This window comes from Chaetodon auriga, chromosome 3, assembly GCF_051107435.1.
Source record: "Chaetodon auriga isolate fChaAug3 chromosome 3, fChaAug3.hap1, whole genome shotgun sequence".
Classification (NCBI taxonomy): Eukaryota; Metazoa; Chordata; class Actinopteri; order Chaetodontiformes; family Chaetodontidae; genus Chaetodon; species Chaetodon auriga.
In genome coordinates, this window is record NC_135076.1 from 7382565 (window position 1) to 7397249 (window position 14685).

A 14685-nucleotide genomic window follows, 5' to 3' on the forward strand; every position below is an offset into this window, starting at 1 on the left:
TGGAGGGAACAGAGAATTTATTCAACATTGGAATATTCTGTTTCCTCAACCTCTCATTAAGTTCTTATTTTCTTGATTTGGTTATATGAAAATGCAGTCTGGAAGTTGCAGTAACAAGACAGACTAATTTGACCAACTGGCAGCCATCTGTATCTGCAATTTAGATATCAGCTTTACTCAACAACTTCCACAAAATCTGCTCCTGAATTTGTGGTCAGAGGCTGTTTGTGGCAGGAAAAAGAACTCTGGTTGAACACTGACCATTATTTGCAATGTCCCTGGTTTGAGTCTGGCCTTTGTTGCATGTTTTACTCCATCTCCCTCCCCTCATTTCCTGTCATCTGTCCGCTTACTGCTCTATAATTAAGGCAAAAAATGGCCCAAAAGTCAAAAAAGAAGGCTGGGATGGTGTCTCTGAGCTGTTCACCAAAATGCAGCAGCCATTAGGGTTGGTTATGACAATAACTTGTAAAATCATACAAGAAATATGATTTGTCAAGTGTTACAAATTGTATTTTACTCCAGCCACAGTAGCTATCCCTTCAAAACAGCATGAGTCCATTTTTGAACACTAATGAGAAAACAACACTTAAAAACACATCTGATGAGTTAGACTAGGCACCAGGTAGCCACAAACTTTGTGTGCCTGCTGCTGGGCAAGTAGTGCAATGGGTTTATCTGAGCTTGTTTCCTGAAAACAGCTGCTGCTGGAAGCAGGATTGATGAGGGCAGTGAGACTGAGCCATACAGTAAATGTGCTGAAAACAAACAAAAAAAATAAATGAAACAAAACAAAACAAAACAAAAAAACAAAACCTAAACAATGACCTAAAAAAACTAAAAAGACTAAAAAGCTTCAATGACTTGCAAGTGCACAATAACTCTCTGTGGATTGATTAATTAGCAGAGGTGAAATCTATCTCTGGTTATATTGGGTTGTATTTTTGCCTCAATGTGAAGTCAGATATTTGTCAGATAATTCATTCACTGGATTAGCCAAAAACAGACATCTGGTTATATAATCTATATGGAGTCTGAATTGATTTTTAAGACAATATGCCATATGACAATTACTATTCCTATTTAAATCACCATTCCTTTGTTTACATCACCAGCCCCTCGTAGCATCCCATGCAAACAATTTGCTGGTGTCAGGCAGGCAGAAACAATCTAATGTGAATGCAAACTGGCTTTCAAGAGCACAGGACTGCATAAAGAGATACTGTGGCTTCTACATTGTTTTACAGCATACTACTGACAATCACTGCCTGCCTGAAATGGCAGCTTATACAGTTTCTGGGAAGTAAAATCCGTCAGACTTTAAAAAAAATTCAACAGTTTTCTCCAAACACTGCTTGAAGAAGGGAGCAAACTGGGTGTTCTGATGTATATACAACCCCTAACACCCTGGAGACACACACCAACTCCCTCATGCAAAGACACATGCATTCACACACCCCACAGCTGCAAACATCCCAACAAAGCTGCCCTTGCCGCAACAACTTTGCTTTCACCCAGAATATCGCAGAGGCCCCCTGGGTTCCGGCATGCTGCCAATCAATTTCCCACCAATAACAATGACCCCCAGAGAAAAATACAAAACAGAAAACAGCTCATTAAGACCTGTTTCATGTCAGCGTTTCTCTATAACGAGCGTCCATTAGTGTTTCTCTCCATCCACAGGGGCCGGCTAAAGAAGGGAGCTGGAGAGAGAGAAAGAGGGAGAGTCTAACTGTGATCGACACAGTGTCTCGCTATGCTGTTCGCTGATGGACGCTTATGAATGGCGCTACAGCTAAGCTGGAGAAGAGAAGCACACATACACAGATGGGTTGACGAGTACCTCAGTTCAGCCTCACCCCTTGCACGCCACACACATGCACGTGAAAAGGTCTTGCATTTCATGGAAGACTGCAGGTTTATTTTAACTTTTTTCAGTGAGCTGAGGAACTGGAGGAGCCTATCACAGACACACACATGTATACGCACACACACAAACAGGCAGCAGGTTTATTTCACCCGCAGCTCTGTGCAGCAGGGGGCTCGCTGCACATCTAACTCTCAGCCCCTCCTCGGAGCGAGTCGGAGCGCTGTGCACCACGAGGTGACGAGCTGCAGGAGCTACAGGGGCCGCGATCAGACCAGGGGAGTCATACCCTGCTGCTTGTCCATCACAACCCAGGTGTCTCAGATCGATCACTGCATACAGGCAGCCTGAGGGTACAACGTGGTGCCCAACATAACAAATCAAGGAATCAAGCCTCCAAGTAACCCGCTGATGCAGTTGAAACACGCCAACGAGCAGAGCACTGCAAATTGTGGCAGTTCAGTACAGCAGGTGAGTGCTACTGCTGATGTTATCTCCTGAGGCATATTAACAGGGAAATTACAGAGAAAATTAAATGTTTTCAAACACAGTGTATTTTAAAAAGAGAGAGGGCACTGGGTAGAAGAAAAATCTAATTTACAGCAGCAATCTGAAGATCTAAAAACTGCCTTTAGCTCAAGTGAACCTTTTGTAAGTTGGTTGAAACTTTTTGGATTACTACTATTAAATAATCAAATTGGCCACTACTGTCTTTGTGTATTTTTTTTTTTTAATTTCTCTTCTTTATCTTTGCTGAATTTCAAGCACCAACCAGAGTTCAATCAAAATGTTATACTCGAATGTGAGATGTTGTATTATGAGTGGCCCACATATACTTTTGTTTGATCAGCCTCAATGTCATTTTTCTTTGTGAAAAATACCTAAGGGAGTGTCTATATAAAGGCTGCTGCAGGGTGAAACCCTGGCCCTCTGGTTAATAAAAAGCCCACAAGATATGTTACGGCTGCTTCATAATTCTGTTAAATGACTTGAAACCACACACGGGGGCCACGCCACGTCTTTTAAACTTTGGGCAAAAACTGGACTAAAATAGGTTATACTAATTCTTGGTCAGTTTGAAATCCTGTCAGAGGGATTTGTACATGAATTCAGGTGTTCACTCCGCAAATTATGAACTGTACGCTCATGATACTTACGGAAATTGCCAGCATCTTAAATGAAATTCCATGAGGTCAAAATTTGACACTTTGTCCTCGCTTGCACATATGCACACAATTTTCAAAACAGTGAGCAATTCATTTTAGGTGCTTTTATGATTAGAATCACTCTATGTATGCAAGTTAATTAGTCTAGCAGGAATAAGCCTAACAACTCTACAGTTCTGTTGCTGGTATCTCAATCATGCTAATTACTAATGTGCCAGGCTACACTGCATTCTCATTTCAGCTCATCATAAGAACATTTGAAAGTCACAGAGGAAGAACATGAAGAAAAAAAGGGAGTAAATATAATCTGACTTGTCTTTGCAGGTGTTCTGAATATTGCATTTTTACAGCATCTCTGACAGTAATCTAATTACCACTAAAGACTGTTTTCTTCCAACTCTCATTTTCTTGCTGTTTTACTTTAATGACTTTAGAAGCAGTTAGGTCCAGATCATTGGTCTACATGTCAAAACTCTGGATTCAAATTGTGATTTTCTGCATAATATTTAGACAGTGGAAAAACAGTGGAATGCAGTACAGGCATCTCTTTCTTCCACTACATGGTTATCAGAGCATATTATGAGCTGGAACAGTGGCAAAAGGGGAGGAGGTTAACTAAATGACTTCCTTTATTTGACAGATTACTGACTGATTTCACATCTGATTTTAATTACATATTTTCTTTCATTATAAACATTATGTTACATATTGAGTACTAAAGATAGACTGAAAATGCATGTTTTCAATAATCAGCTCTGGGAGGACTGTCTAAGGTGAAAGAAAATCTTTATATTTATTGGTAATGGGTTGGTTTCTCTAAGTGGATTCATTAATATGAAGAGAAAAAAAGAAAAAACATAATACCTACAAGCTACCCAGACATTTACCTTACCATGATAGACAAACATTTGCTTATCATCAAAGAGGCCTGAGCGAAAACACATTGTTTTGTTTTGTAGCTGGGTTACCCCAGATACCGAAATAACCCGCTGTGCAAAACAGTTGGTTGATGTAGACTCAAAGTTATTTCAAGGACCTCCCCAAAGAGACTTGTGCAAAATGGAAGAAAAGACCTTCATGCTTCACTCCGTAAGATAAACCAAATTACATTTATTTGGAAGACCTTGCAAGCAAACTTGCAACCACTCTGCTGTTTTCAATGTTGCAGATTTTTTCTTTGCTTTTTTCTTCTCTTAGTTTAATCTGATGTGACGTTGATCCTTCTCAATATGCATGCTCTATTAGCAACAGAGGAATGGTTTTAGAAGTTAAGAAGTACAAACAAAGTGCTTTTTCATTTGAGTGACATCAAAAGAGATTCTATACATGCCGGTTACAGTGAGCATTTTCCAGAAAGGCACCTTCATAAGTGGCAAACATTGTTAATTGAGCAACTGGTGATCCGGTGTTAACGAGAGGAGAGTTGGAGAGCCAAATGAGAGTGGGAGTAAGATGGAGGGAGAAAAAAAATGGAGAGACTCGTGTCTTTTAGTTATCCACCCACCGCAGAGACAAACAGGGAAGAAAAGCGAGATCAAGACAGAGGCAGAGAGTGTAATGATGTGGTTAATAGCTGCTGGTTGTGAACGCTTCACAAAATTGCCACCAACAGTTTTTTCCAACATCAAACAAACATCAGACCATTAATTTGTGAAAATCCTATTAAACCTGCTGAGAGGCCCCATAAACAAGACAGCATACTGTTTCCTGCTCATTTTGCTTTTTCATGCTTTTGAAATGTATACTTGAGTAACACTTAGCAGCATCAAACACTTGATTACCACCGAACACTGAGACATTGCCTCGGATTTTCAAAAGCTCCTGCAGAGGATCAGGATGAATCGCACTGGGGGGGCAAAATGGTGCAAAAGAAAGCAACCCAGCCCTACCTTTAGGGGTTGAAGCGGACTCCTACTTAGTGGAGATCTCATTCAGAAATAAAATTTGTACAAATGCTGTAACTACATGGATCTGACTGCTTATATGTTTCGTCTTTTTCCTGCTTTAGTGTCATCGATAAACTGTAAATTTTACTTTCAAAATAATACTCTACACATGCACCAAAGAGGATTCATTGTTGCGTATTAGATTCAGGAGACTCCCCCAGGTGCTTGGAAACAAGACTCCTTGCTCCTGGCCAGTACAAAGCCCCCAATTAAAATGAGACCCGGCTTTTTTACACTGACATTTTGGACTATAGGAACGCTAGTACTGGTGTAATGCTGCCTTGAACCATTGAGCTAATCATGCTAGCTGAGGCTACATATTTAGGATACAGACGCCACAGTGGTACCAATTTTGTCAGCTAACTTGTGTGAATAAGAAAGTGAATGAACGTATTACCCAAAATGTTCTGCTATTTTTTCAAAGGATGCTATTGGAGGAAAACGAGAATATACTGTATGCCCAGTCATCCAGCCTGATCACCATCCAAAGAGGTTTTGAGGTATTACTTCCACCTCTGCTTCTCAGAGACAACAGTATCTCCTCACCTGTGTGTGTGTGTGTGTGTGTGTGTGTGTGTGTGTGTGTGTGTGTGTGTGTGTGTGCTGAGAGGAACCGTCGTGGTTGCTCAGATTCTTTGAGACCTCCCTCAAAGAGCAGTGCCTTTTCTGCCAAATCAGGATACGGTATAACTAGTTGCTATAAATGGCCATTTCCTGGACATAAACGTCTCGGACTGAACTGATTACTTGCTTCTATTTCCCTGCCAGAACCATTTTTACTGCTTTGCACCCTTTTTTTTAGATTATAGTGGCCATCACTTTCCTTTCCTTTCTTTTAATTTTGATTTTTTGCCTTTTAGCAAAGCTTTAACATTTATATTTCTCATGAAAGAAAAGGAAAACAACAACATGCAATTTTTGACATTTTACCTTTTTTTTGCCTATTGAGCCAATTCAGAATTAGTCCAATTTTGTGACACAGTGAAATGGCACACAGTGTGAAAGAAAACAGCTACAACATTACAGGAGGGTGGGTTCTGTTTAAAAAAAGAAACAAAAAAAAACAAAAAAAACAATTGCGTTATTGATTTGTAGCCCCCACAAATATCACAACACCTCTGATAACAGAGAGCAAGGGCGAATCAGAGAAAGAACATGATTTGCAGGAGGGTTTGCTGACATGAATACTACTGATCTCTTTTGTACTGCAATTTGTCATAACACTGTTGACAAGAGACTTCTCTGCACACAACAAAACAAAGAAAGCCTGAAATCACATTGTGTACATAATGAGACATGCACATACTGTTAATGCACGTGATGCACAAACGCTCAACCTCACAAACACACGCACACACACAAGCAAATGGAACAAAAGAGCCACCAGCTACGCTAAATTCTGCTCCTCATGACACAGTCGCTTTCTGTCGATGACATGCCTGCATGTGCTTCTTGAAATTATAATCACATACTGTGGCTGCACATAATGTATCACCACATACTGCACAGTACGATACGGCACATGCACATGCACATGTACAATACTCAACCATGAAGAAGTGCTAGCTCCAGTTTTTTTGTTCACACTTGCAAATGAATAACTTTTTTTTTTTTCTGAATTCCTACTCCATTCCTATCAGTAATGATAATGTTTAGCAAAATTATCATTGGTAAGCAATGTTACCAAGCATATTGTGACATCAGGACAGGCCTAGTAACATGAATGGTGATGCAGGTTGTAAAAAAAACTACAGCCGAACCAAACTATCAGAATGACACCCAAAGTGAATGCGCCATTCTTTGTAAAACTGTCCAATACGTGTTGAGTAAAATGCATTCATAACACATGAGTGATGGTCAAGGCCATGAAAAGTGTTCTAGGTCTTAAAGTATTACTGTAGTGGCTCTGAACGGGGATGGTATATAATTGTTTGAATTCTTTTGTGTGTGAAGATGTCAAAAACAAGACAGAAATTGGCTGTGAAGAGCCTTTTATTGATGATACGTGCTCTTTTGACAGTGACTCTAGTTCACTTGAATTTCAGATTACCTACTTCCTGTGCACTGAGAAGATATCCTGCCATTGACACCAGTTTTACATTTGGACACGGTGACTTTTCACTATTAAACTTAAGGGTGGGTGGGAAATTGTTTCAGGTCCCATCTACAATGTAAGATCGTGTTGCTGTTACCATTTAGATATCAAAATCTTGATGACCTTTAGGGGACAAAACAATACCTACTGGAACTGGTATGCAGGCCCTCGACCAATGATCACAACTCAGGCCATCTGTACAAAACACAGCGAAACACTCATGCAGTCTCTCTTTCATGAAAGCTGCTTCCATGGACCTCTGGCTCTGATAACTCCCCCGTCACACACTTGTCAGAAGCCATAAGCTCTGCGCTGAATGAAGTCCTCGTCACTGCCATTGCTGCTGGTGATCAAGAGGAGGAGGCTGCTCTGCTTCTGTCCTGGAGACACATTCATCCTCTGACGGGAGGACGACACACTTGTCTCCACCACAATTCTCTCATCGAACAAGCTGCTCTGGCATTCATGCACGAGAGAAAACTGTAGTTCGATGAAAACTGTATCTCGGCACACACTTCAGCTCTCTCTGGGTCTGTTCTGCCACGTGTTTGCAAAAAATCTTTACCATAATAATTTCCAGACACTAATATATTGATTCTAAACAAACAAGACCATTGCAGTGAGGATCAACAGCTCCTTCCTGCACCTGCGTTCTACACTGTGTACAACAAGGTCAGATTTGATTTGGTTAGATATGTCAGGGAAGTGGAGAGGCAGCGAGAAAGTGCTGCTATGTATTCTGGATTTAAAGAAACACCACCAACAATAAATGAAGCGTGAAATGAACCGTCTCCAATCGTCTAAATGTTTATCATTAATCATGTCACGGCAGAGCAGTGAAGAGTTTTATTTATTTTATTTAACTTTATAACTTGCCAAGATAAGTCACAACCCTGAAATTGCTCCTATGTTTGTGATTTCATGACAACGGACATCTTGCATTCCTGCTGCTATTATCTGTCCTCTCTGTGTAGCAAAAGTTGAAGTAGTGCAACGTTGTTGCACTGCAGCCGAACCTCTAAGGAAGGAATCTCGAGTCAAGGGTTTGATGTACAGTACGTTACGTTGAACCCAGAGACCACAGTTCATGTCCCATTCCCCCTCAACACAAACCACGAAGGCAATCTTCCCAACATGTCCTCCAAACAAAAGGTCGTTCATCATTGCCTCCCAAAGTGTTTTATTGAGCTGGCAGGACAGCATTGTTTTTAGCCTTCCAAAACCAAGTGATTAATATCACAGATTGCTTTGCTTTGGCACAAACACTATTTGGTTAAAGTTAGTTCAAAGTTGATGTTACCAGTCTGGCTTGTCAAAGTCATGCTTTGCTGACTCAACCGTCCATCCTGACCTTGGTGATGAGAGCTATTGTGGTGCTGTAACAACATGCGTTGCATCTGAGAGACGACACTCAATATCTGCCTGTACTCTTTCGGTCTATGTAAACATAAAGGCCATTTGTAACATATAAGAACAGTACACATTGAGCCTTTCTCAGAGCTGCCCACTTAAAGAGTTTTCCATTTCACTCTTAAGCATTAAATCATTATTCCCCACGCACCTACTGCATTATCAGTCGTCAGGTTTACTCTAGTATTGTGTTTAATTGCAGTGCATTGTGATATTATTTTGCTTTGTGCGCACTTCTCTTCATTGCTTCATATACTCCGTGGCATTATATACCCATTTATTCCATCCCAGTTTATAATCTCTTTTAAATGTGCTGTCCCTTCTAAAGCATTCAAAACACAACGGAGGAATCATAAACATGAGACAGATAAGGCACAGCAGACTCTACTTCCCCCTAATCTAAATGACATGATTACACAGTGCAGCACAGGTACTGTAACGTCACGCCTCTGCATTCTATTCTCTCTGCAAACATGTTTGCATATAATTGAATCACTAATCACTCCATAATTACATGAGACAACTCCTTACATCAACTGAAGTCAATGTAAAAGCCTGTGGGCTGACAGGAGAAAAGAGGAGAAAGCACAGGAGATGAGGCGTGATAGAAAAGTTATGGCCCATGAAGAAGAAGAAAGGAGGAACTGACATTTTGACTAATATGCTACTGTCTGTGGATATGGCTCGGCTACACACGAGAAATAATGGCGCAAGCTTCTCACGTTCACAGAAATGATTTCACAAGACCACAAGTTTCTAAATTATTCAGTGAAACATATTTTTGTTCCTTTTACACCCATTTCTAACAGCAGCGACTGCACACAAATATCACTAAATTAAACTTGTGCTTTGAGGAAAAGAGGAGTCAAAAAAAAGAAATAAAGTTAATTGATTTGTCTTTTTCAAATATACCAGTTTGCATCTGTTAGACAAGCATCATGCAACCAGCTGACTGCTCTCAGTATAAAATCAAAGTCACAAGCTGTTATGAGATTTGCAGCCCTGGTCAGGAGCAGAGAAAGAATGAAAGGATGAATAGGTGTTTTAAACTGCCATTATACCTGACATAACAATCACTGTCGAAGTAATATTGTTAAGTGCTACTATGCCCGCTTTTTTTTTTTACAGCTTTTGAATCTGGTGAATCCATTAATTCATCACTTCCATTACTGCATTTGATCAGACCTTGAGACGAGAAAGCCTCTTTCACTCAGAAGATTTGCAGTTTTGAAAATCACATTTTACATTACACCGCCGTGACAGAAAGCTGTCTTTCTCCAAGCTCTTTAAGCCGTCCTTTTAATGCAGCCCAGACAGATGACGAAAGGTTGTTAGTGCAAAAATCAAACACTTTATAACGATTACTCTGAAGGATACTCCATTAAAATTTTTATTTTTCAAATTTATTATGATTCCAACTGGCTATATGCTGTTCTGGTGCAGTGACTGGCCAGCAGGGGGGGATAATGCTCTGGTTCCCCTCCGTTCTCAAACTCCTCCGTTCCTCCCTCTCATCCCCAACTCCCTTTCCCCTGCCCCCTGACGGGAAAGGCCAACTGAGCTCTGGAGAATATTTATGAGCAAGAGAGAGCAATTGGTTTGAGATCATTGGACAAAGGAGGGAGGGAGAGAGAGAATGGAGGATGACGAGCGGGAGGGGGAGAAAATGCGAGATGTACGTGGAGATAAAGGCAGAGGCAGAGGTTGGATTTTAATGTTTTTATTAAAACTTCTTTTAACCTGCTGGTTAATTAAAAATAATTACTCATTGCTATTCCTCCGTCTCGAAATCCGTATGCGTATGTGATTGCATACGTGCTCTGGTGGTGTGTGTCGTCGCTTTTGCGTAGTGGGACCAAAAATCTGCACAAGCATTGAGGAAAACTGCCCAAACTGAAGTCAGGCTTTCCGCTCCTCAGTCTGAGTTTTGGATTCGGATTTAGGATTTCAACACATCCCGGTGACGTTTCAAGAGGCAATAACAAGACTTTTAGTGACCCATAAAGGAGCATAATGTGTCTGCACAGAGTATAACTGTGTTGTTGATCAATACGGATGATTCAAACACTGCTTTCAAAATTCATGAGTCTGTTCTGGAAGAAAAAAACAAAACAAAACACAGTGTAGCCCATTGTGTTTTGAAGGCACTTCTGATCTCTTCAGTTCTCAGCTAACTGGCATCCTTGACTGCTCAGTGATGGATGACAGCTCCGGGTGCAAGATATTTAAAGCCTAAAAAGACTTGTTTCTCAAGACAAGGAAAGCAAATGACAATGCAGGGACATAATTCCACTTTAACATGGTGATATTCTACTTCCTCACACGAGTTTCAATTGGATTGTTGCTCTAATTAATCAGCTTACTTTTATTCTTCAAAGGAAACTGAAAAGGGCACTGGAGCTCAAGGGGAAAGGAGGGTTATGGACTCTTCAAGTTTGCATTTCTTGATATTTGCTGATAGAGGTCAACAGAAGTCACGCTGTGGGTTACAGAATGCTAAAAGAAAGATTTGGTGCTTTAGATTTGGAAAGAAAATGGTAAGACAATGCCTGTCTGCGTTTTTGTGATGTAAAACTTTGAATCTTGTGTATGCAAATATCTGTTCAATTTTCATGCAAAGGGAGGGCTAGGAAGACATAAGAAGGGAGGTATAGAGACATCCTGAGAGACAGTAAGAAGAGGCCAGCAGAGAGGCAGCGAGGGAGGATGTGATGGATGTGGGGAAGCCAACAGTGCTACATTCCCTATCTTTGCCTGGCATTGTCACCCCTGTCAGCTGCTAAATGCCAGCGTCAGTCAAACCTCTGTTCAGCTGGCATCAGCCCCTCCACTGCAGGGCTGTGGACGCTCCGACAGCATCGCTCTCATCAACATCACCTGGCACAACAAATACAGACGCTCAAGCATGTGCAATCACTCAGATATACAGTACCCAGTAAAGAACCTATTGTTGTTGTTGTCGCCAGCTGAAAACAACTGCTTGTCATTAGAAAGCCACCATTGTTTTCAGTTACTTTCAATCAAAAGTCATTTTTGAAAAGGTTCCGGGTTGATTCGAGAAATTTCTTTGCCTCTAGAGGATTATGACACTCTGAATTCAAACTGGAAATTACGCTAAAATCCACTTTCCATGGCAGTTTATAAAATAAACATGTATATATAAGACGATATATCACACTAACACACACACACACACACACACACACATTTCACACATTTCAGGTCATTTTTCATGTCAATTTTGGGGACATTATATTGACTTATATTCATTTCCAAGAGACTTGCACTAACTAACCTGAACCTGACCTTAACCTAACCCTAACCTTAACACTAACCTTAATCCCAGCCTACACCATAAAATTTAATGATTTACATTATGTGGACCTGCGTTTTGTCCCCTCAAGTAAGGCGAGTCCCAACAATGTGACTGTGCAAACAGATTTATGTCCCCACTATGTGAGTAACACACACACACACACACACACACACACACACACACACACACACACGCTTCCCCTACAGTTACACACTGTGTGTGGGTCATGCAGCCTTAAACAGATAATGATGCACTGCCCAAAAGAATTGTTTCAGTCTTGAATTTCAGTGAGTTTAAATGCTTCTGAGGCGTTTCTATCCTGAAGAGAATAAAACTCCAGGAAATACCAGCACAAACGCACATTCCCACTTGCATACATACAGACTACTAACAGATGAAGAAAGCCTGCTAGGTACAACTGAGGTTTACAGATGTTACACTGTGGTTTGCTTGTGTACTTCACCTCAATAATTCACTTTATATGGCCAGTGAACTTTGCTGGAATGTGAAATGATGGAATTGTCAAGATATAAGATTCAGAAATGCTAATATTTTTAAAAATGCTATTTTGGAATGACATATAAGACGCATTTTTTACATTATTTCATGTCTCTGACTGACAACAAAGAGGACAGCTAGCCTGCCTAATATCCTGTGATTCCCTACGTGGGAGTTCGCATCTTAAAATACTCAGTTTTTCCTTCCGTTCTCTTGTCTCGAAAAAGTGGAGAAAACTGTGAGGAAAAATGTCCTCCTGTAGCAAGCTTTCAAACAATACCCTGCTGCTTCTAAGCACACACCCACCATACTTCACACCACACACTTCTGAAGCCATCCTGTCTACCCACTGTCACACATCAACTGGCTCAGTCAGATATCGGTTACGTCCCGCTGCTTTGCCCAAACCCTCCTGCGGTATCTCCACTTTGAGTTTACAGTGATATGCAGCATTCTGACGGTTTGTATCATACTCAAACCATATGTCTCCGCTGCCCACAAGAAGGGAATCAGACAGTCGCACCCAAAGAAGCTTGCATCTACACAGAATGCATGCAAGGCTTTCATTTGCATGCAAAACTCCACTAAGTAATCGTCTCAACGTTTCATCCCACAGTTTGCCACCTACTAAATCTGCATCATTTATAGTCAAAAGAAATGTACAATGTGATCTCTCATACTTTTCTAAAGATCCTGCATAAATAACTCTTTTGTTCCAAGCAAAGCCACAAGAATTTGAGTCTAAATTATGTTTGGCTTTACTTAATAACTTCACATTTTACAAACAACCTTCCTCTCAGGTATCTCAGACCATGCAGACAGTCACCCCTCAGCCTGGCGTCCAATGTCTCTCACCTGTATATCTTGTACTTGGTGGTGAATCCTTGTTGGTAGCGCTCTGTGAAATCGACAAACTCCTGTGAGTGGTGAAAAGGACCCTTGTCTGACAGGAGCCAGCCCAGGGGCCCGGTGGAGCCGCTGAAGCCAGCCCCGGCAGGGTCCGCTGCCCAGGCCCCTACTGACACCCAGCTCTGGAGCAGGCTTAGTGTTAACCACTTCCATAGAAACATGAGGGCCACCAGTCTAATGGAGATGCACGGGCCACTCATGCTGCTTCCCCCGGCCCCGGTGACTCTTCATTCTCCCTGCAATCTGGATGAGTCCTGCTGGAAGGAGGAAGGAGAGGGAGAGGAGTTGAAGCAGGGTAGACACATAGAACAATAAGCTTGTAATTTTGGCTTGGGCTGAGTGGGATGACGATGACCTGGGAGGGCGGCATTTGTCCAGCATTGCTGGGTCAGAAATGATGGCAAACAGACACTTTAAAAAAAAAAAAAAAAAAAAAATCTACAGTTCATTTACAGTTACTACTACATAATAAAGCAAATAATAATGCGGCCTTTTAAAATGTAATTTGTATGTTAGAGGAGCTTCAACGTGTAAAATCTCGTTGTTTCACTTGCTTTTTACCTTATTCTGTAAGTACTGTGGTCCGTCACTGGTCGGAAATAATCTCCGCAAAATCCCCTGATAGGACCGTGAAGTTGGGTTCGGTTCGGCGCACAGACGGGGCGGCATTGGAAAGGGACTTTTGGGAGGATTATCGCCACAAATGCGAACAGACGCACAATTAGGGGCAGCGCAACTTGAGCGAAAGCGAAGATGACATCCAACCTCCTCAGAGCGCGCTCTTCTCCTCCTCCTCACAATAGCATATTTCCAGCGGAGAGCGTCAGACAATGCGCGGTAGGAACCGTAAGTCCAATCCAGCGGAGTAAATCGCAGCGGACACGATGCTTCAAACCGTCCAGGTAGACTAAGTATTTAAACACACCGGTGTGATTTGGATGCGGTGAGTGCGCGGGGACCAAATGACCACCCGCATATGAGAAGCGTCACCGGCTGCTGTCCTTTAACTCATTTCTGCTCTTTTTTTGGAGAGACGCGCTCGGGGCGCATGCAGGGCGCACGGAAAGCTGCTGATGCTGCTGACGGTGCCTGGACTCCCAGCGCACGGAATGTGTGAATGGCATTCGCAGCGCTCTCTCCCTCCCCTGTACCACACCGCCGCAATTTAATTTATTCCAGCAGCGAGCACATTCCCGGTTGGCTGAACGTAACTGGAGGAAGTGAGAGTAGGAGGTGTTCGGGTGGAAGGGGGTGGGAGTGGAGGGGGTCATGGTCGGAGGATTCTGATGTGCTGGAGTCATCTTAGTAGACAGTAGGAGCAGAATGGACAGAAAAGTGGGAACAATAGAAAATCGGGATAAAACTTTTCACATTTCCAGTCTTACTTTTCTTTCATTAGTGTGTTGTTCTGCTAATAAATTTAAAATTACACAATCCAGTTGCTAAATAGAGGGAAAAAAATCACCCGCCATTATCAA

The 14685-nt window shown here is 41.7% G+C and overlaps 1 protein-coding gene across 2 annotated transcripts in view; it reads right to left on the bottom strand.

The window, feature by feature from the left end:
- The window catches only part of brinp3a.1 (bone morphogenetic protein/retinoic acid inducible neural-specific 3a, tandem duplicate 1), a 46279-nt gene extending 31929 nt beyond the window's left edge, over window positions 1-14350 (bottom strand). The window contains exons 1-2 of one of the 2 annotated variants that reach the window (XM_076727009.1): window positions 13769-14350; window positions 13154-13464 (exon numbers count right to left, since the gene is read on the bottom strand). In XM_076727009.1, coding sequence (XP_076583124.1) covers window positions 13154-13407 — 254 coding nt within the window. In that variant the 5' untranslated portion in view covers window positions 13408-13464; window positions 13769-14350. The remainder of the gene's footprint in view (window positions 1-13153; window positions 13465-13768) is intronic. The other variant, XM_076727010.1, reaches the window with a different exon arrangement.
- Between the last annotated feature and the right edge of the window lie 335 nt (window positions 14351-14685).